The sequence below is a fragment of the Mesoplodon bidens genome (assembly GCF_964165515.1).
Source record: "Mesoplodon bidens genome assembly, chromosome: 2".
Lineage (NCBI taxonomy): Eukaryota > Metazoa > Chordata > Mammalia > Artiodactyla > Ziphiidae > Mesoplodon > Mesoplodon bidens.
In genome coordinates this window covers 136,008,422-136,023,039 of record NC_138177.1, presented here as the reverse complement: position 1 = coordinate 136,023,039, position 14,618 = coordinate 136,008,422, and the positions used below count along the sequence as shown (strand labels likewise).

The 14,618-nt window shown below is 40.1% G+C and overlaps 1 protein-coding gene across 9 annotated transcripts in view; it reads left to right on the top strand.

Moving 5' to 3' along the window:
- FGGY (FGGY carbohydrate kinase domain containing) overlaps positions 1–14,618 on the top strand; it is a 426,675-nt gene that overhangs the window by 277,370 nt on the left and 134,687 nt on the right. For all 9 annotated transcript variants that reach the window (XR_014015075.1, XM_081224383.1, XM_081224384.1 and 6 more), the window contains one exon: positions 5,879–5,986. Coding sequence is in view for 8 of the 9 variants with exons in the window: in XM_081224383.1 (XP_081080509.1) it covers positions 5,879–5,986 (108 nt within the window). In the remaining variant the exon portion in view is untranslated. The remainder of the gene's footprint in view (positions 1–5,878; positions 5,987–14,618) is intronic.

The following is a 14,618-nucleotide window of genomic DNA, read 5'->3' as shown; positions in this document are numbered from 1 at the left end:
ATAACTTGGATCCTGCTTGTATCTTGTAATTACTCCTCTCGTATTTACTAGCTATTTGACCTCCTTCAGCTTAGATGTCCTCATTTGTGGAGTATGTATAATAATAGGACCTCATTGGGTCCTCACTGGGTCTCACTGGGTTGTCATGAGTATTAAATGTGTTAATGTTTATAAAGAGCCTAGAAGAGTCTGGCACATAATAAGCCCACAATAACTGTTAGCAATTTGATTTCTATTTCTCCTTCTTCTCTTTTTTTTTTTTTTTTTTTTTTTTGCGGTACGCAGGCCCCTCACTGCCGTGGCCTCTCCCGTTGCGGAGCACAGGCTCCGGATGCGCAGGCTCAGCGGCCATGGCTCACGGGCCCAGCTGCTCCGCGGCACGCGGGATCTTCCCGGACCAGGGCACGAACCCGTGTCCCCTGCATCGGCAGGCGGACTCCCAACCACTGCGCCACCAGGGAAGCCCTCCTTCTTCTTCTTATTTCTATATTATAATTTCTTCTTCTTACTGCCTGACTTTGAGGGTGGTTTCACTGAGACTTTTTTTCAGCCACCGTATTTTAAAAATTGAATCTTTGACAAGCAGTAGGATATGTTGATGCAAAAATATACCCATCCTTCAAACCATGTGAACTTTTATATAAAGTAAAATGTGGAACTTTAAGCCCTCATGAGAATCAAGATGCTTGCACAGCTTCATGACTCTGATCGTTGCTGCCTGAGATGCCCTCCCTCTCTACCTAAAGAAGCACTTATTCGTCCTTCAAGGCCTGGCTCCCATGTGGCCACCTCTGTGAAGTGCTCACTCCTTTCCCAGGCAGTCTGGGCTTCTACCACCCTTGTCACCCACCTCACTGTAGCACTTGGCATGTTTTGTTGTAATTTTTTTATTTCCACTTCTGTCTGCCCAGCCTGACTAGGAGCTCCTTGAGGAAAAGGGCCATATGCCTTATTGTTAATTCTTCTCCTCCAGCTCCTCCCCCCTCTTCCCCCTCCCTCCTCCTCCCTCCTTCCTCGTCTCTCTTCTTCTTCTATTATTATTGTTGTTGTTGTTATTTTGCCTTATTATTTTTATAACCTTGTTGCTGATCTCAGTGCCTAGCATATAGTGTGCAACCAAATGTTTTGTTTTTTTAATATTTTATTTATTTATTTATTTTGGGCTGCATCGTGTCTTAGTTGCGGCATGCAGGATCTTCCTTGCGGCATGCAGGATCTTTCATTGCAGCATGCGGGATCTTTCGTTGTGACGCGTGGGCTCTTCCTTGCAGCCTGTGGACTTCTCTCTAGTTGTGGCGTGCGGGTTTTCTCTTCTCTATTTGTGGCGCGCGGGCTCCAGGGTGCATGGGCTCTCTAGTTGAGGCATGCAAGCTCAGTAGTTGTGGCGCACAGGCTTAGCTGCCCCGCGGCATGTGGGATCTTAGTTTCCCAACCAGGGATCGAGCCTGCATCCCCTGCATTGGAAGGCGGATTCTTTATCACTGGACCACCAGGGAAGTCCCAAATGTTTTATTTTATTGCAGGTTTTTATGACTTTATTCATATCACACATAATTAAAGAATGTGTCAAAGGTCTACATACACTTTAAACAATACTAAATTGAATACTCATGTACCACCACCCATGAAAAAGGATATTATGGAAGAGAATATTACCGGTACCTTTTATGTGCAGAATTTTAACTGTATGATCAAATAAATGTTAACTACTTTCTTGCTGTATTTTGTTTAATGTTCTAGTTCTTAAAGTAAGTTTGAATCTTGATTTGCACATGGCTCATGATAAGTAGTCCTTCCAAGTTTATACCATCTGAAAATACAAACTTTGCTTCTGTATTGTCATCTTCTACTTCATTATTAAGACCATTGACTAAATAAAACATAGAATGAATCTAGAGACCTCCTTAATGGTTGCAGTTACTTTTGGATGTGGCTATTCATCCCAGTCACCTGACTGTCCCATCATGCAAGCCTCATTTCAAGGAGAACTAATGTTTACTTGGTATTTAACATATAATAAGCTGTTTATATGTGACAGCTTATTTCATTTTCACAAAAGTCCTCCCACATTTATATCATTCTTCCCATTTTGGAACTGAGGAAACTGAGGCTCAGAAAGATTACCTTTTATAAGGTCACTTGGCTGGAACATGGTAGTCAGGATAGAATCAAATAGATCTTTTACTCAACCCTTGTTTTCTCCTGCTCTTCACAAGTGTACGGGGGAAAAGTTATCAAAAGCCTTTTGCTCATGAAGATTCCCTAACCTACTTGTCATCAAGGCTAGGAGGTTGGTTCAATCTGAGTGAGTCTATGTTGGCTCTAATAACCTTTGCTTTCTGCCCTTGAAAAGTAAATGAAGGACTCAAAGAATCAATGGTAGCCTAAAATCAGGGACATACTTTGGCAGAGACAAATACAGAACCTATAGAGCCTGGCTGCTTTGTATATTTATAACCTAGGGCATGCCATTTAAGTCTCTGCCTCAGTTTACACATCTGTACAATAGGAATAATGATAGACTCTTCCCTTTAGGGTCGTTCTGAAGATTAAGTGATTTAATTCCTGCAATGTGCTTAGAATATGGCCTTTAGTAAGTACCCAGTCAGTCATAGCTGTTGTTGTTGCCAACAACACATTATTGCTGGAAAGTCAGTGTCCTGTACAGACCCCTGTCATTAGTGGAGTAAAATGTGCTCCTTCCTTTTGGATCACAGAGCAGCCTTCAGGCCAAGATAGCCATCAGCATGGAAAGAGCTTTCACAAAAATATTTTTAAGTATTTATGTTTATTGCAAAGGATTAAAGCACACATAAATAGATTAATGTGCTCACTCTCTCTCTCTGTCAAAACAAACTATTACTTGTTTTCTCCCAGAGTTTGGGAGTGATTGGAGGTGCTCTGGGGAACACATTTCTGTGTCCTTGTTTCCTTGCTTCAGTCATGACGTCTGATGAGAAGCACGTGCCATTCCAAATGAGTAAGCACAAGCAGGAGCCAACTCAGAAATTTCTGGACAGAGCCAGGCAGAGCCTTCACCTGCCATTTCTGAGCAGCAGAGCCCCAGTCTGCCAATGGAGTTCTGCAAAAGCTGATGCAGGAACATCTTTAAATCGTGGGGTTTGGGGTTTGGGTAGGGGGAGGTGATGCAAAGCTCTCCTAAGCAATTTATGTATACAAGTTCTGTTTGTGTGTTTGTTTTTTAAAAAGCATATCCTGGGGTTTGAGGCCAGTATCTACCTGAGTTCAAGTCCCACCTCGGCCATTTACTACCTGTGTGACTGTGGACAACATGCAACCTCTCTGAACCTAATCTGTCTAATGGTGCTGGAAGAGTTCTGGAAGAGAAGGGGTGCAGGGCATGAAAAGAGATGGCTTGACTTTGGTGGGTATCCATCCACCTGTCCAAACCCTGGATCCCAAGTGCTTGGCATGGGCTGTCTTATTCGCCCCAAAGCAGCTGGGGCGTGTAGTATAGGGCAGTAGTTTCTACAGGTGGCATGTGATAAAATTTCCATTGGCAAAGACAGGCTGACAAAAATGAAGACCATTTAGTGTGTGCTTCTGTCTGGAACGCTCTCTGTATCATATACCAACACAAACACACACACACATATATACAAATACAGACAGATATACATATACTCACACCTGAATAATTTCTATGTATGTTTTCATCTTAATTCAAATATCACTTCTTCAGAAAAGCCTTATCTGACCCCTAGACTATATTAGGTCCCTCACTTATGAGCTCTTATAATACCTTTTGACATTCTTTCATTTATTTATCACAGTTTGTATTTATATATTTGTGTGATAGCCATCTTAGGGTGACCAGTTGTCCCTTTTGCCTAGTACTGAGAGTTTTCCAGGACATAGGACTTCTGGTGCTAAAACTAGGAGAATCCTGGCCAAACCTGAATCATTGGTCACCCTAGTCTGCCTCCCTCTGAAGAGAACAGCTCCGTGAATGTGGAGACTATGCTCTTTTGTTTACATATACTTTCAGTGCCTGGATCACAGTAGGAGCTCAGGAAACATCTGTTGAACCCATAAAGGAATGAGTGAATATGTCAATGAAAGCTAAACTGTCTTTTCTTGCAGGAAAACAAACAAACAAGCAAACAAACCTTTTTTTCCCCCTGAGATTATTATTTTTCCTTTAGGTGTTAAATTTACCCCTTTATAAATTACCTTTATTTGACGAAGTTTAAAGTTGATAATATTGTGTAGTCTCCTGCCTTCCCTCACCCCCTTCCTCTTTGGAGGGTGGAATTCTTGCTGATTTGAGGAATCACTCATTTAGTGAAAAGAAAACCAGAACAGTTAGAGCTCAGACATTTAAAGAAGGTTTATCCATATGCTGAAGTGCTGTACTATAAACTTTAAGAGGGCAGAAATTATGGTTATATTCAGTTCACTTCTATATCCCCAGGGCCTGGCATAGTAAGGGCTGAATAAATATTTGTAGAATAAATGAATGAATAGATTCTCTGCTCAGCCTCAAAACATGCAGGAGTAGACCCAGTGTGCCTAACTCCTTTTTCCTCCCTACCTTTTAATACAACCATAATATCACTTCAGCATTCATCCCTGCTGAGTGGATGAGAAGCTCGTGCCATTCCAGATGAGTGAACACGTGGTCCATCCCTGCCTGTCCTGGTTCATCTCTTGATGTCCTTTCCTAACACCTAATGGGCTTCCATGGTCTGCTACCAAAAAAAGACGTTGCCATATCTTGAATAACGAGAGCATCTCTCTCACCTGCGTGTCTTTGTTCAAGCTGTTCCCTTGACATGGAATGCGTGTTCTGATTCATCTGGCTAAATCTTACTAGTCTAAGCTTATGTCCCATTCTCTCAGAAGCCATCTCTGGACCATTTCATTCCTCACCCGCCGTGCCCCTCCACAGTATTCTGTGTTTTGTCTTTACCATCCCATGGATCACACTGTTTTCTACTTGACTATTTACTTATCTAACTATCCTGAGATGAGGAGCTTCTTGAAGACAAGAACTCTTTCTGATTCATCTCTGTGTCCTCAGCACCCAGTTGAGAGAAATGGTATGCTATTAGGTGTCTAATAAGTGTTTGTAGAAGGAGGGGGATCTATCAGTTATTTCATGCCATTAAAATGCTAGGTTAGAAACAAACATAAAATCCTAGTGGTATACAAAAGGACATGTATTTTTGTTCACAAGTCTATCGATTGTCTGGGTAATTCTGGTGATTCGGGCTCACCAGTTGCTGGTTGACTACAAGGATTTGCTGATCCTGTTTGGGCCCTCTCATGTATCTGAAACATCACGTGTGACAACTGAGCTGACTCAGCTTGCTGCATATCCATCCAGCAGGCTCGTTGGGGCATGTTCTTGTGGCAGAGGGAGAGAAGGAAGAGCAGAAGCACACAGTTGTCGAGGCCTAGGCCTGGAAAACCGGTGCACAGTGTCACTTCCGCCTCATTCTGTTGGCCCAACCAAGTCACAAGGTTGACCCAGACTCGAGGGGTGGGGATCCCACCTCTCAACAAGAGGCGCTGCAAAGTCATATTGCACAGCGGGTGGAAGCAGGGAGGGCTAGAAAATGGGGGCCATTATTACCATCAGTCTGCCACAGAGAGGGAGCTGGCCAGGGACTGTCGCATCAGTTTCTTTCCAGAATGATCTCTTTTGCTACCTTGACACCTGAATGACTTTATCAGAAAGGTTTCCAGAGGTGGAGCCAGGCCCGTCCTTTGTCAGGACTAACTTCCCCACCATCAAAGGCGTTTCATAAGAAGCTGAATTCCGTGGTCATAGGAACATCACACGGGAGGAGGATGAGGCTCCTTCTAGCCTTGAGGAACAATCTTTTCACATGCTTTGCCCCTTTCTTTCCAGATCAGCAAAAACCCGATCTTTGTACCAGGAGTCTGGGGCCCTTATTTCTCAGCCATGGTCCCTGGGTTCTGGCTGAATGAAGGTGGCCAGAGCGTTACTGGAAAATTGGTAAGTTGACACTTCTTCGTATGGTCTTTAATGTTTTTACACCCTTGACTAGTCCATTTTGTCACATTCCCCGTATACCCAGGATCTGGAAGATATGCAGACTCCTACATCAGAAGAATTAACTTTCCTTAGCATAAAGTCTCACATATGGAGCATATGCAGCCTGTGTTTGCCAAAGGAATAAATGTTGATCCAGGCATTGATGACTAACCCATCTTCTCCCCTATCTTTCTTTCACATAACAACCCATTTTTCTCACGGCAACGGGAGTAATATTCTACTTTGTAAAAAGGACTATGTTAATCTCCAGCCAGAATCCTTCAGTGGTTCCCTGTGGCCCTTGGAACATAGCTCAGATAGTTTTCTGGGCACATCATTCCCTTTGTGGTCTGTCCCCTCCAGTCTCACCCATGTACTTGTCCCTAAGGCCAGATTGCCCTATTCCCAGCTTCCCCATGGCTCCTGTTATTCTACTTCTCTGTGCCTTTGTATATGCTTCTTTCCCTACTCGGAGAGTTCTTTATCACTTGCTAGTTTTACTTGATCTTTAAGATGTAACTCCAGTTCTTAGCACATTCTGGGATAATCTGTCTTTTCCAGAAATCTATGCACTCTTTAAAGCCATGGGTTATATCATACTTCTCTTTGTATTTAGCTCAGTGCCTGGTTCGTAGAAGGTGCTTGGAGAAAATGTGTTGAATTCATGGGGTCATCTCATAGGGAACCAGAAGATCTATAAACGTGAGATGAGTACTATACCAGAGGTACAAGGCACAGAGTTCACACAAAGCTAGATTCAGGAATTCTTTGCAGGGGGAAAAGCATTTGTACGGCGCCTTAATGATAAATAGGGACCAACCAGACAAAGAAAGGGATATTCTTCTAGGTAAGAGAACTTGCATAGGAGCAAAGGCATGGGAGTGAAAAATAGCAAGGCATATTTGAGGGTAACTGCAGAATTTTAGTTGTGGCATAAACTGTTCTTAGAAGAATGATTTACAATAAAAGTTAAGAGAGCTGGGCAGGGACCAAACAGAAGAAGTCCCTGTAAAACATGCTAAGGAGTTGAACTTCAGGTAGTAGACCACAGAGAATAGGTGAAAGATTGGAACAGTGACGGGTGTTTTCAGATCTCTGTTATAAAAACGGGCTAGCAGCCGACAGGAAGAAGGCCTGAGGGTGCACGGCTGGCTGAAGAGAGACCAGCTTTAATAGGTTAGTCCACAGACAAAAAGCCATGAGGACTTTGGCAGTAATGGACAGTGGCAATAATGACTGAGAATTGAGGTCAAGAGATCAGCAGCCCTTGGAAGGATTAAATGTGGAAAGCAAGGGACATTAAGACCCAGGCTTAGTTACTCAGCCTCACATTCAGTATGTTGTATTGAAATCACCTGTTGATGGTCTGCTCCCCTACCAGCTCTTCTGAATGTCCAGCCAAATCAAAAGTGATCTGATCTCAAGCTGGATATGGATACAAATAACCATTAATTTTCCATTTCTTAGTGTGTTTCTCTTTTATTCTCAGCTGCCTCAAGTTCTCTCTCAAAGTTGATGCACGCGTAGGTGGGTGGCTGGATTTAAAGAGCATGTTTTGTGTCTTCACTCTTGGGCCAGGCTGTAGAGATACATGAATTAGTCCCCCCATTAGTCCCTGGTTTTAAGGAGCTCATTGTCTAGTAGGGAAGCACAGTGAATATAAATTAAATAACATCTGATAGGTCTTAATAACCAATTAGACTTTTCTAGAAAAGTCAAGAAAAAGTCATCACTCTATGCCTAAGGTACAGTGGGATTGAAACTTTACAGTCTCCTATTTAAACTAGTGTCATGTATTTACACAACTTTCCGCTTAAATATCCACTCCCTTTCTATGACACATAGAATACCCATTACTGAAACATAGCCCTTTTCAAGCCCACATCATGGTATAATTACCTTTAGGAGAGCCAGAAGTCATAACAGACACAACCCAGAGTCTTTTTTAACAAGGATAACAATCCAGTAAACTAACTCTTTGTGCAGGATGCACTGTCCATGAAGTGTCCATCAACAGGTTTTCAGAGAGTTAGTTTACTAATTGACCATCTGTGTCAGTCTAGAAATGCTTTTACCAGTATTTGACTCAGAGTTGGCTCTGTTGCTATGGATATAAGCCATCTTTGCCCAAACATTATGATGTATCTTGGTGGACAAGAATTTGTTATGGCTGTTTCCTAAGCCTGAATTTAAATTTTTAAAAATGACCCTTTTCTGACCATTGATAAAATATTCATAATAGTCCACTATGGTTTTTGACAAGAATCATGGGACTTTCTGGCCTTTATCTAGCTAGTTGATTTTGCATCATCAACCAGTGAAGTTGCATGTAGAGTTCCACTCAGGGCAGTTCTATGTATAGAGTTTCATTAGACATAGGAATGGGTATGACTGACTTACCCATGGGTTACAAAAAACAAAATCTAAGGAAGTTGAGAAGTTAGCATAATGGGGCAAAATCTGAAACAAGAACAAAACAGACTGTCCAATAAATCATCAGTCCATAGAGGCCAAGCAAAGAGACAGAAACCACCTATAAAATAAAGAGATATAAAAATAATAACAACGATGGTGGTAATAATAATAACAACAATAATTGTACCTTATTGAGTACATTTTCCTGTGGGAAAGATTTATATATATATATATATATATATATAATCGTGTTAATCCTTGAATGATACTCATAATAATCATAATGCCTAATATTTATTTTGAAGACTTATGTCCCAGTCTCAATTCCAAGAGCTTTTCATGTCCTATTTTATTTAATCCTCTGATACCCCTATAAGTTAGGTACCGTTATTATCCATATTTTACACATGAAGAACTGAAACTCAGGGTAGCAAGCACAGCCTGGAGAGATTCCTGATGCACTGTCAATGGCCTTTTTACCTGTTTCCGTTGGTACTCACCTTTCCTTTCCATTTACTTATTCTGGTTTATCACCGGGTTTACAGCCTATTGTCATCATACAGAACACCATAAGAGGAAGTTACATTGCTTTTATTCCGTGTTTCATATTTACATATTCTCTCATAAGCTGTGTCTGAAAGTGGCTGCTCCATTATTACATTGTCCAGAATATATTATAAACATGCAGTTGTAAATATATCATCTAAAGCAGAAGGGAAGAGATAGAAGAAGTAAAGGGAAGTAAAGAAGGGGAAAGAAGAGAGGGAAAAAAAAAGAAACAAAATTTATCTAAACTCTAGATTTGGAAAAAAGATATTTTGTTTCATTTTTACAATTAAATACAGATCTTCCATCACAAAGCAAAATCCTTCATTCCAAGTATATGAATAGATTGGTACTTTAAAAAAAAAATCTCCATCTGGTTAACTTCAGGATGAAGAAAAAAAATAGGATAGGATCTTTTCTGGCTCTGGAGCCTTTGCAATTTCATCTGTCTGAGATTTGGGCTTGTTTTTCACTCATTTCAAGCTTGTGCTGCTGCTATTTATTTCCTCTTAGAAGGGCACATACCCCATTCCCATGGATGATTTACTTCAGTTCACCAAACACCCATCAGAGATTGTCTCGTGCTTGTTGATACACTCTCCAGAAAGTTTTGCAAAAACCATCACTTTTGCCCAGGCTTTTTCCACAGAGCACCAACTGGTACAGTCACTGTGTCCAGATGCTGAAGCTTATTTCCAGCTGGACCTCAGCCATCCCTCTCTCCAAGCACTCTTCTCTGTCTTACTTGAAGTCGTTTTTATTGGGGGAGGCATTGGGTAAGAGAGCCTAAGACAGTTTCCTAAGCTGCCCCTATGGTGAAATTGGCTTTCTGGGACAATTGGGCTTGGTGGGGAATTACCTTTGAATTTTTTGAAGCCAGAATTTAAATTTATAAATTTGGGCCACAGGGTCATAATGTTTGCAGGGTTCTAGCTCTTGAAGTTTTAGAATCGGTGCATTGCAAGTGCCTATCTGCCTCCTTCCTTATCACCAAAGCCCCTCAGCCTGGGGCTAGCCTCAGGGGGGTCAGCCAGCTCTTCCGTATGAAGAGCTTGCCATGTACTCAGTGCTGTCCAGGTTAGAGGTATTGATGCCATCCCTTCATTTAGTCAGTCACTCTTTCCAGCATGTTACAGAGATTTCCTGAGGGATTACTCTGGGCCAGGCAAGAATATGGTCACACATGATTCCTGTCCTCCAGTGGCTTATCATCTAGTGGGAAAGTCGGATATGGAACTGACAATTATAATTTATTGTAGCACATAAAAGTAGATTGCACTACCCCTACAGCCGACTGGGAGAATCTGTTCTATGCTCAACACATTGAGGCCCTCATGAAGATTCAGGATTTCATCTGATCTTCACAGCATGTCTGTGTGGTCAGTTTTACTAGTGACTAAGGCTCAGAACAGTGAGGTAACTTGATCAAGCTCTTCACAGTTGTAAATGGGGAGTGCCTTGATTTAAACCCAAGTCAGCTACTGGAAGCCCCAGATCTTTCCAGAATTGAACCTGACTTTTATAGGGCTGCCTTTCTGAATTTTTCTTTCAGTTCTCTTATAGACTTCTTTGAGAAGCAATTATTGTATCAGTTAGTGTGACTTTCTTATCAAGTGTATTAAAGCACATATAGTTGGCAGGCTTTGTAAGGCCATGAGAGAGAAACTTATGTGTATCAGCCTTGACAAGATCTAGGTATATAGACTTAGGTGTGTCCCCAGCATCTCACATTAACTAATTGGAATGACTTCATGGATACAAAGACCAGCTCTGCATAAACAGATGCCTCCCTGTTCTCTCCTCCTGCCCAGGCTTTCACTGTATTTTTTGTACACCCACCTGGATTCCTGCACAGCTTCCTAATTACCTTACTCTTCCTATAAGGACACCAATTCTATCAGATTAGGGCCCCAACCTTATGATCTCATTTAACCTTAATTACCTCCATAATGTCTCCATCTCCAAATGCAGTTGTATTGGGGGTTTGGCTTCAACATCTGAATTTTGAAAGGATACAATTCAGTCCATAACAGTCATACATATTTCAAAAAAGTTCTGAGAAACAAAGCATAATCTTTTGTGTTTACCTACATATTTACCATTTCCATTGTTTTTTTATTTCTTTATGAAAATTTAAGCTTCCACCTGGTAGTTCCCTTCAGCTTGAAGAACTTCCTTTAGCATTTCTTTAGTTGTTGCAGGTCTACTGGCAAACAAACAAACAAACAAAAACACACCTTCTTAGTTTTCTTTTTTTTCCTTCAACACTTAAAGATGTCAGTGTATTGTATTCTGGCACCATTGTGTCTTATGAGAAGTCAAACATCATTTGTTTTGTTCTTCCCCTATGTACAGTGTATTTTTTTCCTCTGGCTACTTTTAGATTTTCCCTTAATCTTAGTTTTTATTATGGTGTGCCCAGATATTGTGTTTTGGAAATTTATCCTTCCTCCCCCAGGTTTGCTATACTTCTTGAATTCCTGTCTTTCACCAAGTTTGGGAAATCTTTAGCATGTATATGTTTAAATGTCTTTTCTGCCCTATTTGCTCTTACTCCTCCTACTGTGACTCCAATTACACATTTTTAAGACCTTTGGCTATTGTCCCATAGCCCCTGAGGGCTTTGGGTTTTTTTTATTCCCCCCAATATTCCTCTCTCTTTCTCTGTCTGTCTCTCTCCCTCTCTCTCTCAATTAGACACTCTCTATTGGTCTTTTTTCAAGTTCATTGACTCTTCTGTCTGCAATCTCCAACCAGCTCATGGACCCATACATTTCAGATATTTATCAATACGAGAATTTCTACTTTTTAATCGTTTCCATTTCTTTGCCATTTCCTATCTGTTTATTAGTTATGAGAGTGTTATCCTTTACATCCTTAAGCATTGTTAAATTACTAACTTTAAAATTCTTGTCTTCTAATTTTAACATCTGTGTTTTCTCAGGGTTATTGTCCATTAAATGGCCATTCTCTTAAGTAAGAATTACATTTTCCTGTTTCTTCATATGTCTAGTAATTTTGACTCATATCTTGAACATTATAATTGATGTATTGTAGAGACAGTGGATTATTCTTATTTCTCTGAAGAGTATTTTTTTTTAAGCAGGTAATTTCATGACAACTCAAACACCAAGTTTTGTCTCTCCTTTGTTGAGTTCTTTAAGCCTTAGTTGGGCTACTTATTATGTAATTCAGAGATCATCCAGAGATTAAGGTAACCTTTATGCATAGTGTTGAGCTCCCTTTCTATGTCTCTCTCCTTTCTGAGATCTCCCTACCTTTTATTTTCTAGTTGCTATGGTGGCCTTGAACTCTGACCTCTCATTTCTTAGCTATGAAGACTGCATATTTCTGTCTATCTGAGTATTAGCTGTCCTGCATGGCACTGATTAGGGCCTGCCCTCAGGCAAAAATCTGTAAAATCAAGAAACACATATAAAACTGTTTTTTCCTTCAATGTGTCTATTCCTTCTCAGTTTCTACCTGGCTTTGGTCACTTTCCAGTATCTTCAGAGAATTGTTTGATATATTTTGATCAGCATTTATAATTGTTATCTGGGAAAGAATTCATATGATAAGAACTATTTAGCCATTTCAAGAAGTGGAACTGGGCAGAGGGGTGGTGGTGGTGGGATGAATTGGGAGATTGGGATTGACATGTATACACTAATATGTATAAAATAGATAACTAATAAGAACGTGCTGTATAAAAATAATAAAATAAAACTTTTTAAAAAAAGAAAAATATTTCAGATGTGGAAAAAACAATATACTGGCTTCAGAATTTTTAAAAAGGCAAAATTAAAATGAATAAACATTTAATCAAAAGTCTCCAAAAAAAGAAGTGGGGCTTCCCTGGTAGCGCAGTGGTTGAGAGTCCACCTGCCGATGCAGGGGACACGGGTTCGTGCCCCGGTCCGGGAAGATCCCACATGCCGGATAGCGGCTGGGCCCGTGAGCCATGGCCGCTGAACCTGCACATCTGGAGCCTGCGCTCCGCCACGGGAGAGGCCACAACAGTGAGAGGCCCGCGTACCGCAAAAAAAAAAAAGAAGTGGAACTCCTGAATGATTTCTTTTAAAGCAAATAAGAAAATAAGATTATGTTTCTTCCCTAATTAAAAGCCTTCTGTTGCCCATCTGTATGTCTTCTTTAGAAAAATGTCTATTTAGGTCTTCTGCCCATTTTTGGATTGGGTTGTTTGCTTTTTTGATATTGAGTTTTATGAGCTATTTGCATATTTTGGAGACTAATCCCTTATTGGTCACAACATTTGCAAATATTTTCTCCCATTCTGTAGGCTGTCTTTTCGTTTTGTTGATGGTTTCCTTTGCTGTGCAAAGGCTTTGAAGTTTGATTAGGTCCCATTTGTTTATTTTTGCTTTTATTTCTTTTGCCTTGAGAGACTGATCTAAGAAAATGTATTGCTACGATTTATGTCAAAGAATGCCTATGTCCTCTTCTAGGATTTTTATGGTGTCACGTTTTACATTTAGGTCTTTAAACCATTTTGAGTTTATTTTTGTATATGGTGTGAGGGCGTGTTCCAGTTTCACTGCAGTCAGAATAGCTATCATCAAAAAGTCTACAAATAATAAATGCTGTAGAGGGTGTGGAGAAAAGGGAACCCTCATACACTGTTGGTGGGAATGTATTTAAATTGGTGCAGCCATTATGGAAAATAGTGGAGGTTCCTTAAAAAGCTAAAAATAGAGCTACCATATGATTTAGCAATCCCACTCCTGGGTATGTATCCAGAAAAAAGAAAACTCTAATTCAAAAAGATACATGCACCCCAATGTTCATAGCAGCACTATTTACAATAGCCAAGACATGGAAACCACCCAAGTGCCCATCAACAGGTGATTGGCTTAAAAAGATGTGGTATATATATATATATAATGGAATATTACTCAGCCATAAAAAAGAATGAAATATTGCCATTTGCAGCAACATGGATGGACCCAGAAAATATTATACTTAGTGAAGTAAATCAGACAGAGAAAAACAAATACTATATCACTTATATGTAGAATCTAAAAAATAATGCAAATTAATATATATGAAAAATATAAACAGACTCACAGACATAGAAAACAAAGTTATGGCTACCAAAGTTATGGAGGGAGGGACAAATTAGGAGTATGGCATTAACAGATACAAACTACTATAACCTAAAATAGATAAGCAACAAGGATTTACTGTATAACACAGGAACTATATTCAATCCTTGTAATAACCTATAATGGAATATAATCAGAAAAAAATAACTGAATGACTATGCTGTAAACCTGAAACTGACAAAATACTGTAAATCAACTGTACTTCAATTTAAAAAAATCTTTCTGTATCCTCTCATTGTACTTAGAATAAAATCTAAAGCCTTTGCCATGGCCTGCTTGATTTTCTCCACTTTCTACCTCTCTATCCTCATTTTATACAAGTTTCCTACTTACTTACTCCAGTCTAGTCTCACTGGACTCCTGTCAGTTCCTAGGACATATGAAGCTCTTTGCTACTACAGAATCTTTGCATTTGTCATTCTCTTTACTTGGAAATTGTTGTTTCTTTTCTTTCTTTTTTTTTTTCCATGTCTTAGCTTAAATTTCACCCTCAGGTCTTTCCTGAACCC